This window comes from Crinia signifera, chromosome 3 (assembly GCF_055691185.1).
Source record: "Crinia signifera chromosome 3, ASM5569118v1, whole genome shotgun sequence".
Classification (NCBI taxonomy): Eukaryota; Metazoa; Chordata; class Amphibia; order Anura; family Myobatrachidae; genus Crinia; species Crinia signifera.
Genome location: NC_139219.1, coordinates 316,808,672 through 316,835,622, shown reverse-complemented (window position 1 = coordinate 316,835,622; position 26,951 = coordinate 316,808,672). Strand labels below are relative to the sequence as shown.

At 43.3% G+C, this 26,951-nt stretch overlaps 1 protein-coding gene across 1 annotated transcript in view; it reads left to right on the top strand.

Moving 5' to 3' along the window:
- Window positions 1-314: 314 nt before the first annotated feature.
- LOC146063033 (uncharacterized) overlaps window positions 315-26,951 on the top strand; it is an 88,863-nt gene continuing 62,226 nt past the window's right edge. The window contains exons 1-10 of the mRNA XM_083175044.1: window positions 315-464; window positions 2,647-2,846; window positions 5,088-5,250; window positions 8,443-8,592; window positions 10,303-10,463; window positions 12,910-13,086; window positions 17,182-17,323; window positions 17,890-18,074; window positions 22,899-23,040; window positions 24,835-25,011. Coding sequence (XP_083031170.1) covers window positions 2,667-2,846; window positions 5,088-5,250; window positions 8,443-8,592; window positions 10,303-10,463; window positions 12,910-13,086; window positions 17,182-17,323; window positions 17,890-18,074; window positions 22,899-23,040; window positions 24,835-25,011 — 1,477 coding nt within the window. The 5' untranslated portion in view covers window positions 315-464; window positions 2,647-2,666. The remainder of the gene's footprint in view (window positions 465-2,646; window positions 2,847-5,087; window positions 5,251-8,442; window positions 8,593-10,302; window positions 10,464-12,909; window positions 13,087-17,181; window positions 17,324-17,889; window positions 18,075-22,898; window positions 23,041-24,834; window positions 25,012-26,951) is intronic.

The window sequence follows — 26,951 nt, the reverse complement described above, 5'->3', positions numbered from 1 at the left end:
TAATTTTCCTATTACGGTACTTTTGTCAAAAATAATTGGAATTGGTCATGTACCACCTATCCAGGGCACCCAAGTCCCACAAGGCACCCCAGGTTGCCAGGACACACAGTTTGGGAACCAATGCCCTAATGTGTACAATAATAAACCATGGCACACTAATTGACAAGAAGCTGCTTAGCTCTGCGCACCATGGTTGTACCGTACAATTATGCTAAATCATTATCTCACTTTTGCATGTGTACCTTTAAGACTTTTTTCTGGCCAGTTTACAAAACTTTATTGCAAAACTGTTTACTCTGGGTGAGAGACCTTTTTCCTTTTGATACTGTTAATACCTTTGATATTATGTTAGAGCTTCCCTATAAATACGGGGCAGGTGAAACGGACTCGCTGAGTCTGAAACATAAAGTCGGCAAGTCTTCAGTTACTAAAAGGTTCCAACTGTGTCTTCTGCAGAAGTTAAGGTAAGTCCTAACATTGGCAGCTACGAGGTGGGGCTGCGGCATGCAGAAAGTCTGGTTGGTGTTATTTAATGTCGTTATTTTTCAAGTTCTTAAGCAATGACCGATGTATCAGTTGTATTATTTCAAACTCGAATGATCCACTCAATGCACTGCCAATGCAGTATTACCAGCAGTAGAGGGGGGCTGTCAAGCTCCAAGGCAAGGCTTAAATACGTTTCGGTACTTGTTTAGTTTCACGGCGGCAGCATGGCCGCCCGCTACTTCCGGGTTTGGCGCTCGGCAAACTTTCTAAAATAAAGTCCATGCCAACATCAATAGTTCATATCCCCACTACCCATGATTGCATGGAGTCGAGTTTAGATAGTGTGGCGAGCGTAGCGTGGGCGAGCGAAGCGAGCCCCGCAAGGGGACACAGACGCTGCTGCGACTGAGACGCTGAAACTAAACAAGTACCAACATTTCACTTTTCTAACCTTTAGTATACAGTATATACCCTGAAGTGTCCAGCCTTAAGTTTATGGTTACAGATGAACACGGCAGTACACAGCACTGTTCTGCACTTGGTTTATGCTAGCTGTTTGTTTGTATTATATGATAGCACTGTGCCATGCTTGCCAACCTAATGGTTACAGGAGGGGGCAGTCAACTGGTTCAGGTGAGCAGATTTTTTTTTGTTTTAGTTCTGCCAACTCCCTCGATATCTATCTGGAGAAAGAGACTGACCAGTGCCATGGGGTAGGTAGTGTGATTGGGTAACAAAGGGTTAAAGTGGTTTATGGCTATCCAGGCTTCCTGGAATTTCTAGTTCCCCAAGTGCTAGAATGCAGAACAAGGCTGGCTGGAATGTGTAGTCCGCTGCAAAGCACAATATTATTTTTTGCTTTTATCACAGTAAACTCCGTACCCACCACCACCCAGGAATCCCCAAGAAAGGGGAGCCCTTTATTGGGGGGGGGGGGGTCATTCAGAGGAATCCCAGTCCTGGGTGACCAGTTTAGAGGCAGGACAATATGATGGCAAGGGGGCCCCATGATATGGCTCTCACGATTGGCGTAAGTTCATCTCAATTGCCCAGAGGAGAGATAAATATTAGTGCCCCCCAACCACCCACCTTATATAAATATATGTATGTATGTGTGTACAGATGGATCGTAGCTTGTTATTGCGCGCCATCCGTTTGGAAGGGAGTGCGCGGGTACAAGATGCTCGCTTGCCCCGTTTCGATGGAACTCCTCGCTGCCGTCCGCCAGTCCCCACCACCTCCCCGCACCCACCTTCCCTAACCCTGCCCGTCTCCCTGAAGCAGAGTCAGGCAGGGTTTCTGGTGCTGAGCCGCTGAGTGACTGGGACGCGTGTTAGATGCCCGCGCATCCCAGTCTGATGGAGTCCCTCTCAGCCAGTGGGGACAATCTGGCGAGCGATGGGGCTAAATGTTTGGGGCTATATGTTTAGAATAAAAAGAGTGTCACATCTATGGTCTTGCTAGGAGGAGGAGTCAGCCACTAAAGCAATATCTACAGCTTTGAATTAGTGGATTCAAACTCACAGAGGAGGAGAGGTGCCCCCTTGGGAGCAGGAGCCCGGTGGCAGATGACTCCATTGCCACCCAGAGTTATGCCTCTGTCTCTCACTTTTATTACATCACCCCCTCGACTGGTTGGGCCCGGTGCAAGTGACTTGAAAGACTGGAAATGTTTTCCCATTGTTCGGTTTTAGTTGACTTTTTCCTTTCATAAATCTCTGATGAGCAAAATCATCCAAAAAGTGTTCAAAAAAGTAAATCTGTGAAAATCAACCTTTAGTAAATAAACTCCCAGGACTGTTAAGCTTCCACACATACATACGAGCTTTTGTTATTCTATATACTTAAACTGGCGTCTAATGCTTTAAGGCCCTTTAATCGCATAAATCCTACACAAATACATAGCTAACTGCCTAGCAAATAATCAGGCTTATACAATTATCCATGTTCCAGATAATCAGTATCCATTATGCTTTGACAAAATGAAAATGTTTACAAATGTAATTAAAAAATAATAAACCGGTTATACAATATTCCTATATGACCAATTTGCCATATGAAAACATTGTGGCGGAACATTATAAAACGAAAGTTAAAACTTCTGAGGCGGATTTTATGACATAACACCTCAAACTGATATTCAACATACTGTGTCCACAGGTGAAAGCGTTACTGCCGCCATGAGTATCACTGACCCAGTCACGGTACTGTCAGCTATTCTGTGTGTTTTCGTGGCAATACTTTACTATGGACGCAAAAGAGACACTTATCGGAATTTTCCCCCTGGACCCAAACGATTACCGATTATCGGAAACATTCATAATATGGACATGAATAGACCCTATGAAACTTTTCACCAGGTAAGATTCAATTTACTATAATAAACCTTATGTAATGAAGGGGTACAATGGTCGGTTTCTATATTGGTGCAAGCACAGGAAGGTGACTGGTGCTGTTATTAACGGAAAGTAAGAAGTTCTGGAAGGCAGGAATGATATCATTGAGGTCAATCCTATGAGATGCAAGAACCAAGAGCATGCTCTGGAACTCATAAATATTTACACAGTTCTATGGGATGGCAAAAAAAAACCCATAGGGTAATTATCGTCAGACCGGGGGTCAGAAATTAGATGGGGTGGTTAGGCTTAGGCACTAGTTTTGTAGACTTAGGGTTAGGCTATTGGAGGGGGGGGGGATAGGCTTTGGTAAGGGAGGATTAGGCTGTGCGGTGTGGGGGTTAGGTTTAGGTGGCGGTGTACAGGGATTAGGGTTAGGCACTAGAGGGGAGGGTTCAGGTCAGGCTGCAGGAGGGGTTAGGCTGCTGAAAAGGAGGGTTAAGGTTAGGGTGGCAGGAGGTTGGTAAGTATATTAATCTGACGCCTGTTGGGATTCTCTCCTCTGGGATGCCGGCATCAGAGAGGCATGATCGGTTGGGGAGGCATGGAAATGTGCCTCTCCCCAAAAAATATTAAAAACTAATATGGGAAGGAGACAGATCCGGGGGGGGGGGGGAGGCTACAGTGCAAATGCCTCCCTCATAACACTACCGCTGGCTGCTGCATAGCGTCAAGAGTGGGACATACGTAGGAAGAGAGAAGAGCGCTGAGCTGGGGAGAGGAGCTGTTGTTACTGAGCTGTAGCATCCTACTCTCTCTCTCCCTACCATAACCCTTCCTGACCCAGACACCATTAAGGCCCCTCCACCTGCCTGGGCCTGGGTAAGTCATACACCCAACCCCTCTCATGGTGCCCCTGATAAACTCTAATTTACCACTCTTCTGAAATTTCACAAACATTAAGGTATCTATTTACCCCCTACTCCGACGTTTTTGCCACAGAGACAGTTATTATTACTGATTTCTCCTATTTACAGACAGGGATACCACAGACAAGTCACTGATTATTCTGTTTTATATTTGTTGCGATGTCCCCAGATCTTACTGTACTTTGGAAACTGTGGCTCCTGTACTATTTGTCAAGCGGCTGAAAGTGAGATGGCCTTACCCAATACTCTTCAATAGGGGGCAGGATGCAGCTTTCCTGATCTCCAGATCAGGCGCTAGATAATGAGCCACACACATTGCTGATATTGTCGCATATACTGTAGTCCATGTTTGTCAACTGCGCTTGCCGTTAAATCTCTAAAAAGTCAAACGGTGGACCTATTGGACCTCTTGCATCTGTCAGGGCAGCGTAGTTCTGGATTCCAGGAGCGCTGGCACGCTGTGAGTACTATACTCCTGACAAATAGCATGTAACCCTTGGCAACAAGCATGTAACCCTCTGGCAACAAGCGAGAATCCCCTAGCAATGAGCAGATGTATAAAGAAAATATTATTATTATGAATGGAGGTGGGGCGAGCCAGAAACTTTTTTTGCCAAGGGTGTGCATCATTTCTAGTTATGCCACTGGAGCAGACACGTTGGTTTGTGTGCAGTGTGTAATTTTATGGTATTATGAAAACTGATATATTTTTTTTACAGTTTTAGAAGAATTGAAATTGATTGTGGTATTACTGCACGGATTAAGTATTTTTAGAGTCTACTAAGACGTTGTGTCGTGGAAAGTGCAGTTCACGGGCCACTGTGTAAAAAGGATTGTTTCCAGGGGGGTTAAAGAGAGGCAGAATCAGAGAGTTGTGTAGTATTCAGGCAGGATGTCAAGAATATGTTGAAGGTAATCATGGGGTTATTCAAGTACAAGGTCATGAACAGGGTCAGGGAAATCAAAGACGGATTACAAATCAGATGGAGCCAAGGGTTAAAGGCCAGATGGAACCAAGGGTCAAAGGCCAGAAAGTCAACACAGAAGAGCCAGGAGAAAGGTAATAGAGAGAACGGAGTGTAAGCACAGTAACTAGGGCACAGTGCTGTTAGTTTTCAGCCTTATACGCCACCAGGTTGCAGGGGATTGGTTGTAGCCAGTCACATGATACATGAATTGTTCTGGACTGGGGCCTAAATAATCTGCACTTGCTAGGGCTCACACACCGGGGTCATTGCTCCTGAGATCGCGAGATCTGGGATCAACTCAGTTTATATTTTTGCTTAGTCATGGAAATAGAGTGTACATCAATAAATGTTCCTATATGGATTTGCAGCTCTCGGAGACGTACGGCCCAGTGTACAGTGTGCAACTAGGAGAGGAGAAGATTGTTGTCCTGGCCGGATATGAGACGGTGAAAGATGCTCTTGTAAATCGCGCAGATGAGTTCGCTGCAAGAGCAAAAGTGCCAATATTCCATGAGATATCTAAAGGACATGGTAATCATGATTGTATAATTGATACTGTTACTGATATTATAAGTGTTGTTTTTATTTGCTTTTTCATACAGTGTGGGTAGATAGATAAGAAGTATAACATTTTTCTTCTTCTTCTTATTATTATTATTATTATTATTATTATTATTATTATTATTATTTGGTAGCAGGAAAGTTTATGTACTCTCTCACTGGGGAAGCCCCTGTTTCATGTGGTAAGTACAGAGCCATCTACAAATTTTACTGAAAAAATCTCTATAAAACGGACACTAGAGCCTGCGTGTCAGCAAAGTGTAAGAAGCCAACCAATGGCTCCAATGAATGGAGGAGGAGTCATACAGTAAGTAGTCACTGCAGACAGGAGTAGGCTGAAGGACCCCACTGCCCCTTGGTGAGATTTGTTTCAGGATGCTACTTTGGAAGTTATAAATTGGCAAAAGTATGAGGAGAATAATTGTGTATCTGACAGTAATGAGGACAAGGATAATGACGAATGTGTAGGACAAAAACGAGTTACTAAAACTCAGAAGGAAGATGTTGCTTGTGTTGAAGTACAGTAGGCCACCACTGCCAATGATACAAAGTGCATTGTCATGCTTGAGCAAATTACCCAAAAAAATCACATACAGTATTCAATCAGGATCTATTTTTTTCCCAAAATCTTGACAACATTTTTCAACCTATCTATGGCAATTGTAATGCTAAAGTAAGTTGAGGAAGGAACGTTGACCCATCTAAGCACCTGCTTCCTGATACGTCATTTGCACCAAGTTCATTCTAGTTGAACCAAGTATGACAGCCACGATCCTATCGTATATCAAATCATTGCAGCCATAACCGCTATGATAGCATAAGATCTGCATCCAGTTTACACCATCAAAGATCTGGTTTTAGACAATGAGAGGTCATGGATTCATACTTCACAATTCCATCTCAGTTCTATTTTAACAGAACAGCAATTCCTCACCTGTACTAGGATGTTAAACAAACAGTTACTCTTCAAAGACAAGTGCTTGATACCCAGAGACTGGGCGCTCCCTTTTCTGGACTAAACTGTATGGTTAGGTATTAAAATAATTTAAAATAATACTCCCCTTCATGCACTTCCTGATACGCTGGAGGTTCCCCTGGTCTTCCCAAATCTCAATGGATGGTTTGGACCAGACGGGCTGATCCCTAGTGTAGCGCTACGTTATCCCTCAAAAACACAAAGTGCCAGTTAAACAGTTGCTCTTGTCTAGAAAATGTACCAACTAAATACTGAACTACAGATAAGTGGACAAGACATACTGGTGTAATAATGATTACATGACCGTCCACTTGGTGGGTATACCACTTTCAGCTGCAGCAGTATCTAACGCCCAATTCACAATTGGGCTACTCTCTGTTTTAACTAAAATCATATTAATGGGGAAATAATAACACAATGAATTACCCCCACTCTCTCCTCATGATTTGTCTGGCTCTTCTCAGAATTTGTACGAGCATTACAAATGTGTTGATTTCAGAAAGTTCCATGCATTGACGGGGCAATAAATGTGATTCATAATGCATTATGTGACACGTCCATGAAGACATTACTATAGGTTTAATTCAAGCTACTAAAACCACCAATTAAGTAAATTGAGACATTGCCAGAATGAGTAATGTCAACTCGTAATGAAAATTCTGGACAAGCAGCTAGAGAATCTGGAGGAAGAGATACAACTAAGTGATTCTGCTAAGTACTGTATGTTGGACTGTTACAGTATGTAAAGTTCTCTTTTTGCTATGACAGTTCCAAAAGATTTGCAACATCTTTTAATTGATACTTGATTTTAGGATTATGGTAAGACTCATGTAATTTATTTTTTTCAAACTGATGCAGATCTTAAGAGAAGCAAAGAGCACATTCTAAAACAATTTGACACATGACACAATGGAGGAAATTTACTAAGCAGAAATGACTACGAATATGCCTATTCGTAGCCATTACTGGCCATATACGGCTGTAATTTTGAATTTTCCTATGTCCGATATACGGCAATTTCTATTCTTTTGACAGGCGTATTTGTATTCCTATTCAGGAATATGAATGCATACACCATCAAAAGGATATGAATTGGAATCACCAGTCATTCAAATGGTGATGACTAATTTACGAACCAGCCTTATGCAATATACTGCCGGTAATTGACCCGAAAAACTACGGCGGGAAAATACTCTTGATTTTTAGCCATATTTTGCAAAAGCCTGCATGAATCAGTTATATTTGCTAATGGTGAAAACTTGAAAGTTATGAGATGTTCACTGTTTTCACGCTACGAGATTTCAGGAAGGGGAAGGAAACAAGTGAAAACAGGATTGATGAAGAAAATGTCTGTTTAGTGGACAAGATATAAACCTCAATTTCCAGCCGTATTTGGCAGAAGCCAGCAGGTATCAATCAGATCCGCTCAGGTTTCAGTGTCTAAAAATAGATTAATTTTATAAATAATTTTTAAAAACAGCATGCGCACCGCCCCCCCACCCCCACCCCCTGCCATAACCAGCCCCGGGCTTAAGGATCCAGTTCCGGTTTTAGACCCTGGGGGAATGGGGACCCTCCCAATGAAGGAGTTCCCTCTTCCAGAATTTACCCTGCCCTTCCTGAGGCCCAGGGCTGTCCCCGGTGCCCCAGGGTGGTGGGCACTGGTCTTATTGCAATCACACATACTATACTTACCTATTGGTCCCCACAGATCGGCCCCTCCTCCAGTAGTATCCGTTTGGGTACCCATGGAAGAAATTATACTCACCAAGGCATTGGGTGTAGATCGCGTCCTCTTCTTGTTTGTTGACATTCTAGGCTCCTCTCCTGAACCAGGGGTTAGTCTGCCCACCAGCCAAATTAGGAGCTGATGATTTTTATGCATGAGAGGTCAAAATTTATTAGAAATTAATATTATCCATGTTAATAAAACCATTTGCAAAAAGGCGAAAATTACATGTTTTAAAAAAAAAAATGTTTAAGGTTGATTTTGCGAAAACCAAAACAAGTTGAAAATTCAGCATCAAAGCAATACAGTGGGTCTTGTTCTTATCACTAGATTTCAATGTGCTGTAATAGTAGGTAAGATGAAAACAATTTACTGTACTTTACTTTTCAGGGTAAATGAACAACCTTTTCTTGTAATGAAATTAAAATATTGAAAACTATTTGCTCTTTCCACCCAGGAGTTATATTTTCTAATGATGAAAACTGGAAAGTGATGAGACGGTTCACTCTTTCCACGTTGCGAGATTTCGGGATGGGGAAGGAAACAGTTGAAAACAGGATTGGTGAAGAAAGTGGTTGCTTAGTGGAAAAGATAAACTCCTACAAAGGTTAGTGACTTTTTTATTTTATTTTGCCAGGGGTTAAAGTGGTTAAGAATGGTACAGATCTGCAATCCTTCAGTCCAAATTGGAGACAGAACCGTTCCACCCCTGTACACCAACCGGGTGTGCGGGTCCGGTTCTCTTAAAGGGGGTTCTGAGTTGAGCCGAGCACTGACTTGGGTCATCCCACCAAACTCACTTCCTGAATGAGCCAAAATGTCATAGAATCTTGCGAGTTTCGGATTGCATATAAAGTCACTCCTGGTTACCATTTGCCCCCGTGCTTATATATATGGATGGATCTGAGGCAGTTTGTTGTCTTTAATCACTATAAAAAAAAACTTGTGTGCTCATTACATTAGAGTGCATACCTTATACTAATTCATAGAAGAGCAGGAGCAGTAACCAAGTACTAGTGGCTACAGCTGTTGCTAGCAGTCTTGATAGTAGTAGTACTTCAATATCTACTTAATGTATTACAGGAAAAAGAAGTTTCAAGAAAAAGTTAAGAGCTGAAGGCTAAATAATACTTCACAATGTTAAAAAACAACCCTCTAAAAAGAAAAACAATTAACTGCCAAAAATTGTCAAATTGGCAACATTACATACACTTAAACAATTGTTCATAACATGGCCTGCCTTTGCTGGTGGTGGTTCTGCTACTGCTGTTTCATGCACTAGAATGCCTAGACATCTTCTTAAATCTTACATGCTACACAATGGATGAGATATAATAGGGTGCAATTTTTTTTTAATACAAGTCAGAAATGTGTGATTTTTAGTAACGGTGCGATATTTAGTAATGGAAGTATGCAATTTTTTTGTTACGATGAAAAGAATGGTGTGGGTTCCCACTCCCCACGCTGAGCATAACCAGCCCACGGGCTCTTTGATCTGGTCCTGATCTTCCAAATACTGGGGGGGGGGGATTGTTGGGGTTCTCCTGTATTTAAGAAACCAGCGCCCGGGGCTGGTTATGCTTGGTTATGCGGCTGCCCAGGGTGGGGGGTAGGGGGGTGTTATATTTTTAGTCATGTTTAGGATGCAATTTGTGATTTTGATGTTTTTAACATCTGGATGCAATTTCTGAAGTGTGATTTTTTTGGTCACATCAAAACGTGCATTCTTTACACAATTCAGACACTACTACAGATGGAGCAGCTCCCAGCGGGTACCCTAGTGATACAGCTCTGGCAGCTGGTGCTCTGGCACAGGTGGACTCACAAGCATCTCTTACGCTCTTGTGTCCATTGCCTGGAATGTGGAGCGCGTCTCCAACACACATGCGCCAGAATCACCGGCGGGCCACATCGATTGCCATGCCTGCAAAGATGAGAATGGCTCCATCAGTACAGCACCCTATTACATCTAGTTTGAGTGGCAAGCCAGTGTGAGAGTATAAACGTGGCATAGTAAATGCTTCTAATGTGGCCTAAAACATATTTTTAGGAGCTGGTTGTAGAACATGGAGCGGGTGTAGGGTGTATTTCATACTGTAGCTACTACAGTATATGGTGAATGGTGACAATATTTTATAAAGACTACATGGACCTCTAGTCTACTGTTTCTGGGGACACGATTCTAAAATCAAAAATAAATTTCTGGGTCAAATATTACTTTAAATATTATTATTAGTTGAAAAATTTAATTCTTCTTTAAGCAGTTTAATTATTTATTCATCATACTAGATAAATGTTATTTTCTTTGTCGTTCCAGGCAAACCATTTGAGAATACCATGATTATAAATGCAGCAGTTGCCAACATAATTGTTTCCATAGTACTGAGCCGTCGGTATGATTATGAAGATCCAATACTATTGAGGCTTTTGAAAATAGTCAATGAAAATACCCAATTATTTGGCACCCCGATGGCCATGGTAAGGATTTATATTATACACAGATGGAGCCGCGGTCATTGTTAGTGTCGGTCCGCCGAGACGACCTGGCTCGGCATGCCGATCACTGGGACGCCTCACATGCTCACGCCTCCATTGCCGTGAATGGGGTGCACGCGCATCTCACATGCATGCGTGACTCATTCACGCCCGGGTGCGCCGAGCCATACACCGAGAGCCGCAAAGCTGAGCGCGGCTCCATCTGTATTTAGATATATTAACAATCTAACAGAAAATCTGCTCCATTACTGCTGGAGTGACAGAGGCAGATAGGTGAATTAATAGCACTATTTTCTTATGTCCACCTATTGCCCGTCCACCAATAGTGGTCGACCTATTGTCTGTAGAGTTAATTACTGCCCACCAAATGATCCAAACCCCTGATTTAGGTATTCATGTATCAAACAGTGAAAAGAGTGATGACACTCATAGTCTCTTCTATTGTCTCTGGAATACCAGTCTTACAATAAGAAACTCTCAGACCAGCATGTACAGTGATGCAGTGGCATCACTATGGGGGTGTGGGCCTCACCCAGGTGTCACCCACCTAAAGGTGACACCAAAATGCTGGCTCCTCTACAGTGACAGGAGTCAGATGCTGCACTATAACATTACGTGCAGCACTTGGCTCCTGTCACGGTGTAGGAGCCGGCACTACAGTAAAAAAGTCCTCCGGAGGCAGCCCAGCATCCCCAGTACCCTTAGAGTGATGATAACGGAGGTCAGGCTGTGAAGACACACCCCTTTCTTTGAAGCCCTGCCCCTTTTGTTGACACTTGATGCCACTTATATATTGATAAGGATGAAATATCTAAAAGATTGCACTGCAGGCAGCAACTGTAGACCAATGTCATGTTCACTTGGAAATTGCTTTTGGCTACTGAATGATTTCAGCATGCAGATGTAGGGGTACAGTAATAGAGCCCCACCAGTGCTCCACCTACTGTAGCTTTTTATGTCACCAAGCAGTTGAAGAATGGCAGCTCTCAGCAACTTCCTGGAGATGTGGTGGATACTGTGGCAATTGCCAGAAGAATGTTCCCAGCCATTCATTCCAGCCAGTGAAGGAACAGTATCAGGGCTAGATTAAGGGAGGGGCAATAGTGGCGGCTGTCCCGGGAGATGAGCAGGCCACATTGAGATGAGCAGGCACTGTCAGGGGTCTTTCCTGCTGTCTGCACCCAGAGCTCAACTGGGTACATGGTGAGTGTTCCCCTAAATGGTAAATGGAAGGAGTTGGGGGTCACTGAGGGTCCATGGTCTACTTTTATTGATAGGGGCCCCCACAAGTTTGGTGTCCAGGCCCCCACAGACCTTAATCCGGCCCTGTACAGTATACTGGCCCAGCTGTAGTTCACCACAATCAGTTCTTCATTAACAAAGGTCAAGCTGAGTGGATCTAATCAGGCTGGTGACGGTCACTTATGCTGTATCAGCGTTGGTAAATGCAATAAGGTGGTAAGGGAATAAGTCAAAGTAATTTTGTTGCCCTTCCATCTACAAAGTGGTGTAGATAGTGCACAACAAAGGACAAGGAGAACTCTAACTCAATACCCCTTTTCCACCAAAAAATTTTTGACCCAGAATGTTGGTGGTTCTCCACTCTCTTATCCCCATTTCCACTGCACAGTTTTTCTGGGTGGACACTGTTTACACTAAAAGGAAAAACCTGGCAAAGCGGGGCAGTGGGCAGAGACCTGTGGGCAGGCAGCAAGCAGGAATTGGCAGATGAGCAGTGTGGGAGCAGCGTGTGGGGAATGAAGTACAGGCAGCAGGCAGGCACTGTACGGTGACCAGCAGCCAGGTAGCAGGCAAGGGACAGGGACTGGCGTCAACGTAGCAGGCAGGCAGAATGTCAGCCAGCTTAAAGGGCCAACTGCCTCTGCCTGGTTCAAAAAACTCGGGGAAGAGATGTTTCCACTTCTCGTTACCCAGGAAAGACCCATTAAAAACCCAGCTTGTGACAGGGGAAAAATCACACGTCACTTAACCTGGGATTTAGAACTTGTCACCATTTCCACTGAAATTCCGGGTAGGTGTGTGTTCATATGCAAAAATCCGGGATTTTTATGGTAAAGGAATATGATAGAAGCGTGAATCTGATCACCCTTAAAGACTTGATATAGGGGGAAATTGATCAAAGCTGGAAGAAAGATAAAGTGGAAAGAGATAAAATACTAACCAATAATCCTCTGTCAATTTTGAAACACAGCCTATAAAATGAGCAAGCTTGGATAAATTTCCGGTAAACCATTACCTCCAGTTGAGTCACTGATGATATTGGGTTGTGGCATGCTGTTTTTTATTTTTTAAAGTGTTATTTAAACAGTTTTTTTAGTTCAACTCAAACTATGAAAAGTGATTCTGGAAACCATATTAGCTGCATTTCTATTTATATACTGTACATATGTATTTATTTCTATATAAGATGTACAACGCATTCCCCTCTGTTATGAGCTGGTTTCCTGGAGTTCACAAAACAGTGGCTAAAAATCAAGACGAGATGCACAAATTTATTAAAGAGACTTTCACCGCCCAGAAGAAGGAATTGGACGCCAATGACCAGAGGAATCTTATCGACTCGTTCCTGGTGAAACAGCAGGAGGTAACGTACCGCTTAGTGGCACTTGTACGATGCTTTTAAAAAAAAAGATAAAGCCTTACATTATAGAGGAATAGGACTTATCGAACTGTTCAGTTTTCAAACCGCTGACCCCATTTGCCCGGCGCGGACAAGATTGATGTCAAATAACTGAATTCCGGGGTCTCAATTCCTTAACTGCGCTCAGAAGAGGAGACAATCTTGGGGGGCTACTATCTTCGAATACTGGGCGACAAGAGCTCTTGTGGCAAAAAGTTTGTGAGCTGTTACATATGGGAATGGCTTCATTGGTTCTCTAAGTTGATAGAAGACTTGACGAAGTCACAAACTCTAATGCAATGACACCCTGTTCTATCTATTTGGGAAATAGTAAATTAGGAGCATAGTATGTTTAGAAACTGCATGATTTGTGTAGCAAGGCACTAGAACAGTGGTGGCCAACCCATGGCTCTTGAGCCTCATGCGGATCTCCCCCTCGTAAAGTGTGGCTCCTGCTCCCACTGCTGCCCGCCGCCCACTGTCCGTCCCAGTCCCCCCTGTTGCCGGTTCCCTGAATCCCTTCTCCTTCTGAGGGGAGAAGAGTGCGCATCGCGCATCTCTCCTACCCCTTACTGTGCATCCTTGTGACTGGGCCGTCTGCCAATTAGAGCTCGCGGGCCAGCAGCCAATCAGGAGCCGGCCAGCAAGTTTTGATTGGTGGATGGCCCAGTCACAGGGAAGTGAGGGGGAAGGAGATGCGCGGTGTGCTGTGCTCTCCTCCCCTCGGTGACATCACAGGACTGCAGGGGGACGCCAGACTGTCCTCTCCCCGCCCGGCAGCAACAACGGTGAGTGCTGCTGCTGGGAAATTTGCACTGTGGGGGCATAGCAGTTTGTGGCACTGTGGGGGCATAGCAGTTTGTGGCACTGTGGGGGCATAGCAGTTTGTGGCACTGTGGGGGCATACCAGCTTTTTGGCACTGTGGGGGCATACCAGCTTTCTGGCACCATAGGGGCATACCTGGCACCGTGTGGGGGGCATATGTGTATCTGGCACTATTGGGGGCATATGTATATATGGCACTGCACTATTGGAGGCATATTTGTATCACACCCACCCAAGGGGTCAAAATAGACTACGCCCCTTTTTTGGCGCATGCGCATGATGTCGGCTCTTTAGCTTGACTACCGATATTTTTCGGCTCTTTACCTCTGACCGGTTGGCCACCCCTGCACTAGAAGAAACATCTTCCAGCACTTTGCACACAACATAAGTGTTAGATGTAAAGGTGGCCATACACTAGTACGAAATGGCCCCTTTTCACATGATATTGACCAATTGGGCCGATAAATCATGCGGAAAGTCATATTGTATGTCATTGACTTCCAATTCCAATGCATGGTTCCATGCGCATCGGATCTGGTGATTGCCCTTCCCCCAGGTGCCCGGATCCCTTCGCTGTCATGCAAGGGGATTTGTTAGCTAACATGGAACACTAACACTCAGCTGCGTACTCCGCGTAATGGTAGGGTTGACCTTGCGGCGCAAACAGCCTTGCCTGTTTTCTGGACTTATGGTGATTGGCTGTTCAACCCCTATATGATTTTCCCTCCCATATTCCTTTGTGGGTTATAATAAGTCTCAATCTGTCAGTCTCGGCTACCCTGGATATCCATTTTGTGCTGCTTAGTGGAGCTCAATTACATGTGCTATTTTGGAAGATCTGGCCAGCATTTCCCCACAGCGTTAATAATATAGGTTCTACAGAGTATCAGCAAAGCATCTTTCTACAGTTCCTTCTTATGTTGCTACCATGCAACTAACCTGGGATATTAGAAGACCTGCCTGTCATTTTTTTCCTGTGCAAATCACCTGTGTATTAGGAAGATCAGCCCAACATTTATCTACAGCGCAATTATATGTGGTATTTAGAAAAACAGATACCTGGAGATTTTCTCAAATTTGCAATTTAGCTTTCCTAGCAAGTAACATTATAAATGTAAGAGATCTGTAAGCCATTAAGGTAAATTTAGCTGGGATAAGGTCATTTGATCTACAGCATGATGGTCAACAAGCATTAGGGTCTAGGTCGGCATGGGTCAAGGTCGACATGGCTTTAGGTCGATAGGTCATTAGGTCGACACAATCATTAGGTCAACAGTGTCTAGGTTGACAGTCAAAAGGTCGACATGGGGTTTTATTTATATTATATTGCACAACACTTCATGTGTGCGTTTCTGATTATTTGACGTCATCTGATCATTATCGATATAGGCCTAACTTTTACTGCTCCCAGCTCAAATCATCTTCAACATTGTCCTCATCTTCAGTGTTGACGTCACTGAGGTCCCCAAAATACGTATCAACGGCTTCGGTTGACAATCTCTGTCATTTTGACGTTGTGTTCCACTGTTCACGTCAAAGAACCTTGCAATAAGGAAAAATACATATAAAAGATGGAAGGTACTATGGAGTCCATTCGAACCCAAACACAAATAACAGTACATAGAAAATAAACAGAAAGACACAAAAACTAGCGAACGTGTGCCCCATCCTTAGGAAGAAAATATGTGAAAGGCAAGGTCACTATTCACGAACAATGGTTCAAAGAGGAGTGGGGACAGATAGACCCCATGGTACCCCACCAGGGTTAAGCTCCTTATGCCATTCAGTTGTATTGAAGTATCCTGTTCGCTTTAAATATATATGTTCCTGTGACCTTGAGCTTGCCTGAAACAGCCAAGTGCCAGTGAACTACTGTATAGTAGCTCCAGGAATGGGAGCTGTTATAGATGAGGTACTTGGCAGTTGGTTCTGTGGGCCCGGGATCATGGTTGGCACAGATAAAACAGATAATGTAAACTTTTAACTTGCCCAATATGTGGGTACAACTGACGCAGTTGCAAGGAGTCTCAAGAGACTACAACAACCAAAGCTTTAGAGCTCAGATTAGTGATTTCAGAGCCGGCCCTAGCCTAAATTATGCCCTAGGCAAGATTTTGACTGTTGCCCCCTAGCACCGCCACTAGTTCCGTCTCTAACCCTGCTCCCCTTTCCCAGCACCATCAACCCTCATCATTGCAGTCATCATTTTGGTGCTCCTACCGGCAATATTTTAAATAGAAACAGCGCACCCATTCGGTGCGGAGCCCAAACAGGGGTGTGTTCTTGCTGGGAAGGGGCATGGCCATACAATAGTACCCCCAATTCAAATTATGCCACACAGTAGTGCAACTTTATTCACATTATATCATGCGATGGTGTCCCTTATTCACGTTACATCACACAGTAGTACTGCTTTACCTTATGTACATTACTCCTCATATTATTCACATTATACCCTTCGAAAAAAATCCTGAGAAAATATTGTATTTTAAGCACCTCCATGGCCACACTGAAACCCAGCACAAAGCAGTGTGTGCTGGATAGAGGAGAAGAGCTGCTGCAGCTGCTGCTGTCACTTAAGGGGACGGGCCCGGGGCCCCCACTGGGCCCTTTCATCAGACTTTGGCCTGGGTAATTTGTACCCTCTACCCCATTCTCTAGGCACCCCTGATAATACCACACAGTAATGCCCCTTACACATGACACACATTATTAATGTCCTTATAACCATAATGCCCCTTACACATTATGCCAACCTTTATTAATGCCCTTTCATACACATAATGACACAAATAATGGCCCTTACACATATGTCACACATTATTAATGCCCTTATACACATGACACACATTATGCCCTTACACATGTCACACATTATTAATGCATTTATACATGACACACATAATGCCCCTTACACATATGCCGAACACTATTGCACAACCCACCCACCCGCAGACAGGACTCGCACAGCCGCTAACAGCCTCACACACACAAAATAGGCATGCTGCATATCATTTTAATCAGCAGAAGCTGCTGATGCCCCTAGGCATTCCAAATGCCCTAGGCAATTGCCTAGTTGGCCTATGCCTAAGGCCGGCTCTGAGTGATTTAATGTATAGAAGGAAGGTCTGATTTAGGACAAAACACAGACGGTTGATGAGTAGGTTGAGGTGCACATCGTCCACATAAACCAGATGTTCCTGTTTTTAGTAATACAATTCTATGCATTTTAGGAAAAACCAAACCCTGAATTATTTTTCACCAATGAAAATCTAACCATGCTTGTGAGTGATCTCTTTGCTGCCGGCATGGAGACCACCTCAACCACTCTGCGATGGGGTCTTCTGATGATGATGAAATACCCCGAAATCCAAAGTAAGAGAATGTTTTATATTTCCAAATTATTATACTACAGTACATATAACTGATCAAATTGTCTAAAGATAAAGCTATATACAGCTAAATCAACTAGCGATTGATGCCTTGAGATCTACCAACAGTTTATGTTTTCCAGGCCAACTGTGGATCTGTACAATCAAACAGTGGTGGCTCCAGAGGTGGGGCCACAGCGCAGTCCAAAGTTCAAATTGGGGAGTCATACCTACTGCCAGTAAGTCAGTTTAGGATGGCAATTGATGTGGCTTCCCTATTTCAACTTTGGACTGTGCTGTGGCCCCACCTCTGGAACCACCACCGGTAGAATGTGTTGGTTAGGAACGAAGGCAGCAAAAGTTTGAAAATTTTAAGTTAATTACTAGACATGTGCACTAGTTAGGTGGTCTGAAAACATGAACTGCTGGTAGATCTCGATGACCGGTTTGGTCAGCCAAGATCTAGATGATACATTTTTTTATAATTCAAGGGTCAGTTGTAATCTAAAGTATGAGTGATCCGCAAGTGTTCTTATGTTTAATGCACTTCACCTCTTATTTTGGAAACAGGAAAAGTCCAAAATGAGATTGAAAAAGTTATTGGCTCAGCAGAGCCTCAGGCGGCTCACCGCAAGGACATGCCCTATACTGACGCCGTAATACACGAGACTCAAAGATTTGGAAATATAGTTCCGGCAAATGTTCCGCATGCTACTACTCAGGACGTCACATTCAGAGGGTATTTTCTACCAAAGGTAAGAAGCAAATCTGATTGCGTGTCCCATCATTGTACAGATGTGTCCTCATACAGTGTTGCTCAAGTGGCTCCAAATATCCCCTCTCAGCACCACGGCCCAGGGCAACCACTTTATTCTAGACCAGGAGTTCTAAATCCAGTCCTGAAGTACCACCAACAGGTCATGTTTTCTAGAGTTCGTTAATCAAAGACAAGTGAGTTAATATATTTTGCTAGGTCAGCAACTATCCTACCTGCAGATATTCTCAAAACATGACCTGTTGGGAAAATGTAAGGGTTGAGTTTGAAAAAAGAACAACTGTTCCATGCTATAAAAGTACTAGGCTATCATAATTCATATAACATAGTTACCAGCATTTTATAATAATTTACCCAAGAGATTAATAGCATTGCCGCTGGTGTGTGATTACCTTGGAACACAGAATGAGTGCGTGGACAATGTAATGTTAAAAACACCACTGAATAGGATTGAGGTTGCTTAGGTATTTATTTAGGTAATTAATATTGCATTGCCAATATCCCCATAGTATTTGTGTAAGCAGCCATTTAATAAACATGTTATTTGTGCTTCTATTGGGAAATATTTATGTTACTATGGACATAGATTAATAGATATATGTTACATCTACCTGGGCTAAATAAAAGTCTACAAATGTGTATTAATGTGAATAAATCTCCTCTAAAGTGAGTGGTTAAACCAGTAGCAATGCCACCGCAGTCCAATAACTCACCAAAAATGGCTACCACCATAAAGTAGACCAGGGTTCTCAAACTTGGTCCTCAGGACCCCACACAGTTCACGCTTTCCAGGTCACCCAGCAAGTGCACAGGTGCGCTAATTACTCATTGACACATTTTAAAAGATCCACAGGTGGAGCTTATTATTTCACTTGTAATTCTGTGAGGAGACCTGAAAAATATAGACTGTGCATGTGGTCCAAAGGACCGAGTTTGAGAGCCTATAGAGTAGACAGATGCTAGAAATCCTACTGGACCTCTAGGGTCTGTTAGGGAAGAGAAGCACGAATAGCATAACTCAGAAGTGCTGGATTCCAAGAACAATGGCACGACAGCAAGCATATAACCCCTGCCAACTAGCATTAAACCCACTGGCAATGAGCATGTTACCCCCTGACAACGAGCACAAAACCCCTGGCTATGACCATGTAACCCCTTGGCAATGAGCATGTAATCCCTGGCAATGAGCATGTTACCCCCTGACAACGAGCAAGAAACCCGTGGCTATAACCATATAACCCCTTGGCAATGAGCATGTAATCCCTGGCAATGAGCATGTAATCCCTGTCAATGAGCATGTAACCCCTGGCAACGAGAAAGAAACCCCTGGCAACAAGCACTAAACCCATGGCAATGAATATGCTGCCATATATAAGAAACTGTTAATAAATAATAAATAATGAGCATCAAACTCCTGGCAACAAGAAAGAAATCCCTGGCAACAAACATGTACAGTAGGTAAAAAATTATAATTACTTCATGTTTCATGCACTCTTTCTAAGCCTGCCCCCGGACTTCCTTTGGCTAGTTTCACAGGAGTAAGTGGGCCAAGAAATTCGTAAAGCATGCTGATTACTGGGCTCGGTACTTGTGTAGTTTCACGGCGCCAGCATGGCGCCGTGCTACTTCCGGTTTGTACGCTTGGCCAACTATCTAAAATAAACTTAACTCCATGCCAACATGGATAGTTCATACCCCCACTATCCATGTTGGCATGGAGCTGAGTTTAGATAGCGTGGCTAGCGTAGCGAGCCACCGATCCCGCAGCGTGGGCGATCGAAGCGAGCCCCGCAAGGGGACTCAGACGCACCTGGCGCCTGAGCGCCGTGAAACTACACAAGTACCCTGGGCTCCATATTGCGACGAATGTATACAGCAGTACGGGTTGTTAGGTGGACAGTCAAAAGGCCGATCACTATTGGTTGACAGTAAAACGGTTGACATATTATGTCGACATTTATTAGGTCGACGTGGTCAAAAGGTCGACACAAGCAAATGGTCGATGTTGAGAAGGTCAACATGCAAAAAGTTGGCATAAGTTTAGAATTATTTATTGTTGTCTTTCTTGACGTATGTCGACATGGACACCGTATAAGTGTAATGCGCCCCCTCGCCGGGCTAACTGCGCTACCCATGCTTTGGGCATGGTGCCTTGATCCTTCCACGTCCATTGGGATGGTGAAGTGTGAACAAGACCCTTTTTAAAAAAAAAAAAAATTAAAAACTCATGTCGTCCTTTTTTATGTTGACTTTTTTTGTGTGATTACGGAATCGTACACACTTTAATTGTTACATAGTTACATAGTAGGTAAGGCTAAAAAAAGGCTTGCGTCCATCTAGTTCAACCTAGGTTGTTATAATAGTTTATCCCTTGCTGTATAGTATGTATTGATATTTTAAAGATTATATTTCTTATTTGCACCCGTGAATGTTTTTAACCAGAAAGTGTTTGTCCAACCTTATTTTGAATGTATTTTTTTGAGTCAGCCGACACCACCTCTCCAGGAAGAGAGTTCCAAAATTTGACTGCTCTGACCGTAAAGAAATTTTTCTTCTAGCTGAACAAAATCTTTTTTCTTCTAATCTAAACTCGTGCCCTTGCGTCCTAGATTCCTTTCTAGTAGAAAAAAGAGTGTTTGACAGCTCCTTATATTGGCCCCTGATATATTTGTACATGTTGAGCCCTCCTTAAACGTCTCTTCTCTAATGTAAATAGTCTCAAATTGCTTAATCTCTCCCTGTAGTTTAAATTCTCCATTCCCCTAATAAGCTTTGTTGCTCGTCTTTGGATTTTTTTCTAATTCTATGATGTCCTTTTTATAGTGTGGGGCCCAGAATTGTACTCCGTATTCAAGGTGCGGCCTTACCAAGGCTTTATATAGTGGTATAATTACCCTTGAGTCCCTAGTTTCCATGCCCCTTTTAATGCATGCTAAAATTTTGTTGGCCTTTGTGTTGCTACATTACATTGAGCACTACACCCCAGTTTGTTGTCTATTTGGACTCCTAGATCCTTTTTGAGCATTGAATTTCCCAATTCCTCTCCGCTAAGGTTATAACTAGCACACTGGTTGTGTCTCCCAAGGTGCATAACCTTACATTTATCCACATTGAACCTCATCTTCCACTTTTTAGCCCACTCCTCTAGATTTGCAAGATCCTTTTGAAGCGTGGTGACATCTTCTGATGATTCAATAACTTTGCTTAGTTTTGCATCGTCCGCAAAGATGGATACATTGCTAAGTAGCCCCGTCCCAATATCGTTAATAAAATTGTTAAATAAAATGGGCTCTAAAACCGAACCCTGAGGCACTCCACTTAGTACTGGTATCGTATCTTATACGGCACTGTTCACGACCACTCTTTGTTCTCTATTACACAGCCAATTTCCTACCCATCTGTAGATATTTTCACCTAATCCCAGGTCCTCCATTTTATTTATCGACCTCTTGTGTGGGACAGTATCAAAGGCCTTAGCAAAATCTAGGAAAATAACATCTACAGCGTTTCCATTATCAAGTTTTTTGCTAACCTCCTCATAGAACCCTAGTAGATTAGTTTGGCATGAATGATTTTTCACGAACCCATGCTGGTTAGTATTGAGTAGACTGTGATGGTCTAAATATTCCTGGATACCATCCCTTAAAAATCCTTAAAATAGTTTACCCACAATTGATGTTAAACTAACAGTCTGTAATTAGCGGGATCCTCCTTTTATCCTTTTTTGAATATTGGCACTACCTCTGCTATTCTCCAATCTTTCGGTACTTTACCTGACGATAGTGAATTGCTAAAGATATAATGTAGGGGGGTAGCTAGTTGATCCCTTAATTCCATTAGTACCCTCGGTTGAATCCCATCTGGCCCCGGTGATTTATTTGTTTTGATTTTGCTGAGCCTCAGTACTATTTCCTTGGGCGTGAAGTCAACTATGAGATCTGGCTTATTTGTCACATTTGTGGTAGATGTTCGTTCCACAGTCTGCTCTCCCTTAGTGAATACCGATGAGAACAACTCATTTAACAGTTTTGCTTTTCCCTTATCCTCTGTAACACTTTTTCCACTGATATCAGTTAATGGGCCTATGCTTTTCTTAATTATACGTTTACTATTTATGTATTTAAAAAACATCTTGGGGTTGGTTTTGCTTTCAGTGGCTATGTGCTCTTCATAGAATTTTTTTAGCTTCTTTGATTACCCCTTTACAAGTTTTGTTTGATTCTTTGTAACGCCTCCTCATTTAAGTTAGTTTTATAAAATTTAAATGCTAGTTTTATTGTTGAAAGCTGACCTTACTTTTTTGTCCAACCATGGTGGCTTTTTTTAATTGAATTTACCCTTATTTACTTTAGGAATGTATTTAATAGTTAATGAATCAAGCACCTTTTTTAGAGTATCCCACATTTCCTCTGCATTTTTACCCGGTACTTGTTTCCTAGCATGGCGCACAGATTTTCTACGCACGGCAGATTTTTTTTGTACACTACAATATAGCATCGCATTGCATGTCCCGATAAATTGCATGCAATCGCATGCGATTTTATAGGGTGTGCGATGCCATAACATTAGGTATACAATAATATGATTGTATGTCCCAAGCCTGGGATGTGATGAGCGCAGAATAGCCCGCGCCGTGCTAGGAAACAAGTACCTTTTACCCTCCATAACCGTTTCCCACATAATTCCTTTTAGGGCTTGCCTAAATAATGTATGATGTAATTTACTGATCCTTAATGATGTAATTTACTGAAGTTGATTTCCATTGAAACCATATTGTGATCACTATCACTTATTATATCTACAGGGAACACAGGTCATCCCCCTGCTGACATCAGTGCTGTACGACAAGAATCACTTTAAAAAACCAAGAGAGTTTTACCCAGAACATTTTCTGGATGCAGGTGGTAACTTTGTGAAGAATGAAGCGTTCATGCCGTTCTCAGCCGGTGAGTTACTCTGCAAAGATCCAAACAGACGATGAAAAGTACAGTAAACAGTCAATTCAGTCAGGGCTGCCATTAGGGGGGTGCTGTGGGTACAGCTGTCCTGGACCCTGCCTCTCTGACAGAGAGGGCCTGGACCACTCATTCTGCCCACCGCACCCAACCAGAGAAAGATTCAATCTCTTGCCACAGATTGGATCACTCCTACGATCCGATCTGCGGCGCTGTAGCTGCGCTCCTTGATCCCCTAATTGACAGTTGTAGCCGCAGGAATATTTTTGCAGAGCAGGACAGCTGAGCGATGGCTCAGCTGTCCAATAGCATCTAAACAGCAGCCTACGGCTACGGCTCAGTAACTGGTGGAGAAGAAGGCGCGGTTCCATCAGGTGTGTGTACTCTGAAGCCATTGTACTGAAGTGCTGCCTGGCGACAGAGAGAGGAGCATGCAGGCAGGTCTCCTGGATCCTGTGTGTACAGCCTACCAGATTAAGGTCAAAGGTAATTGGGCTTACAAGCTTACGATCTTTGTTTTAAGTTTATTGTGTGTTACCAGGGGGCCAGGCAGTAAGTGAGGGGTCCCAGACAATTTCTAGTGGCAGCCCTGAATTTAGTATGGGTTGGCTATGAAATCTCAGCAGTTAGAATTGAATAAAGGACCCCTTTAACTGATGGCTATGATCATGTCACTAACCCTAGTAAATTAGGGTAGAAGTCCCAGGAAGCAGCTAGAGATGGTGAACACTTGAGAATGGGTAGCCCCGCACCACAAGCTCTTCAAAAAGGAGCCACCACAAGCTCTTCAAAAAGAAGAGGTACCATACATCCCTGGCATGGGACGGGCGAATCCTCTTCTCCGCCTCTGAACAGACAGATAGATGGCCAGTGGATATATATCTCATGAGACGTATCCATCTCAATGGCTCATGTAGTTTGTATAAAATAGAGAAAATATGCCAAACATAGTGTAACACTATTTATTATGGACATACAATATAAAAACAAAACATACAGGTAAGTGCAATAGCAACAGGTGACCCCCAAGAAAAGAAAGGAGAGGCTAGTTACCAGAAAGGGTGGAGAACTGGGGTGGAAGTCCGTACTCAATACGTGCTCTGATTGGAAATTGCAGATCTGGATTCTGGTACTCCAACAAGAGTGCTTGCCTCAATCTGGAAACAGAAGTCCTCACTTTCTGGATAAAAGGCTCCTAGGGTTTTTTATCTGCTTCCTCTCCTTGATAAAGACCCTAGTGAGGGTTGAAACGGTTGTGAGTAATGACTGCACCTGCCGGGTGACCTGGAAAACGTGAACTGTGTGGGGTGCTGTGGACCAAGTTTGAGAACCACTGCCATAGAATATACAATTCATCCATCAGTTTGGGTTTGCAGTCTGGTGACTGATGCGCTATAGAAATTCAAGTCTCCGTAATTAGGAGGGTATCGCAGATTTAGGCTCCACCTCTAGTCCCCAACCTTCCTGTGTATTGATATGCTTAATCTCAATGTACAGTATGTCCCAAATTGTTTGTTATCGCAGTTTGACCCCAACAATTGACCTTCCCTCTGTCTCATCCTTGTGTCCTGGCTTGCTGGCAATGCTAGGGGTCACAATACGCTGCAGCTTTTAAAACCACCTCTTAGTAAATATGGCCCCCATTATTTTTTATGACCTTTTTTAACACAACACAGTGTATATACAGGTAAGGTAGCACTAATACAGTATATCAAGTCTAGAGAGGTAAAGAGTATTCATCATATTGATATACAATACAATGTTTCTCATGTTCCTCTGTTCTAGGTAAGAGAAGTTGTGCCGGGGAGAACTTGGCCAAAATGGAACTCTTCATATTCTTTGTGAAGCTGCTGCAGAACTTCACCTTCCAGACTCCTCCGGGGGCCACACTGGACCTGGCCCCTGCAGTTGGTTTCACCTGTTGTCCTAAGCCCCATATGATGTGTGCTAAGCCTCGTACATAGAATTGCAACAGGCACTAAATATAAAGGATTTTATTTTCGTAGTTTTGTTTATGGAAGTTATGGAGATATAACAAAGACTATACCTTATTTTTAAACCAATGAAAGTCACTTTCTATGGCTGCGCTGTTTGTGCGGTGAGATGGGATTCATTTATTGCCCTGTTTCATGATATACTGTAAGAAGAGCGGAATGACTGAATAGAGGTTAAGCATGGCCTTGTAAAGAGCATGTGACTCGGCATCCAATAAGGATGCAGGGTTGGCAGGATATAGCTGGATTATACAATCTGGTTAGAGGAGGAGTCAGCCTCTTGTTCCGGATCTTCTCACCCTCCCTCCCTTTTTTTAGTGGTGGTGGGTGGTTTTTGCATTTGTTTGGCTGGAAAGAACGGCAGGTTAGCTGGTTTCAGGTCATACAGTATTTAAGGGTTCATTGATTGTTAATAGTTGTTTACGGTGCGTTCACCTTTGTTGACTATATGCATCTGCGGAATCAACAGGTCAGGGACAGCGACACCACCAAGACGGATGGGTATTCAAGTTAGAAGGTTGAATGTTGCTAAGCTGTTGGTTAGGTAGCATAGGTGTTATGGTGGGGTTAGAAGATAGTCGTTCTTTCTTGGCCACCATTATTTAATTACTTTTAATTCAGCATTTGTGTTGTTAAATAAAATCAGCTAACATTTTCTGACAAACCTTAGTAACTTAGTCTTTATATTAGATTAAGTTAAGTGTTCTGCAAGCACACGGACATATACAGTATCAGTTGCTAGGAAGTTTAAGGGGCACAACCTGTATACACCCGTGTTCATATAATCCCGCACCAATCACAGTGTCCATCAAACTCAGCCCCTACCTGAAGCCATACTGTATCGACAGATAAATGTGTGGCAGTGTGCGGCACTGACACCATATCCGCCTCTTCACCCTTTCAGTAGTGGGATTTTTTTTAGGGAGCGCCCCCAACTGGGAAAGTTTTTTTGGGGGGAGCGCTCCCTAACCCCCCCCCACACACACTGCATTTCCCGCCGCCAAGCACTCTGTCAGTCACTGCCTGCCCCTGCCCCCAGCAATCCAGCTGTGTGCGGTGTGATGTTAGCAAGGTCACGCCGCACACAGCCGGGGGAAGGAGGCAGGGCCGGGCAGCAGGAGGGAGCGCAGGTAGTGCCACTCCCAATAATTTTCCGGGTTTACCAGTGAAGGGGTTAATAGTTTCTACCAATCAAATCACACTGCCAGTAGACTTCATTGACTGGGTTTCAACGCAGATAAAGACAGATACACTGTAAAAAGGTCACGATTTTATTTAGCAATACTCAAGAACATACGGTTATGGAAAGCAGCACTGCAAATTATTTGGGGGTCCCATCTGGCTAGGCCCTGGATTTTCCAGCTGCTTTATACCGGCATTGAAAAGACACCTCCCAAATGGATCTAACAAAACTCTTCAACTGCAACTAAAATTTATACAGTACTTGCGCGAACCGTTTTCCCGAGATTCGACATCCCCTGAACTTGGAGTATTTCCAAGCTTGGGATTGGGTTTTCCTGCCAAGTTCAGATCGAAAAAGAAAGCAAAATTTTTTTTGCATGTTTTGGATTTAAAAAAAGCCCCTCCCTCATTTCGGCACCATTTCACACAGGACGGCAGAGGACTACGGTGTGGGGCAAGCTGCAGAGTGACTGTGATTCAGGACTGCGGGTACTGTGTCACATTCAGTGTCATCATCATCATCCCTGTACTAAGGCTGTGGGCTTCAGCACTGTCAGTGACTGTGTCTGACTGTTAGGGGGAAATTTACTAAGACGGCCGTATATGGGCAAACCCCATATGAATGGGTACGAACGGGACCGGAGACAAATGTACTAAGTTGTCGTATTTGCCTCATTCATATTTTCCGATGATGTATTCTTTCGTATCCATTCTTATTTGGCGGCC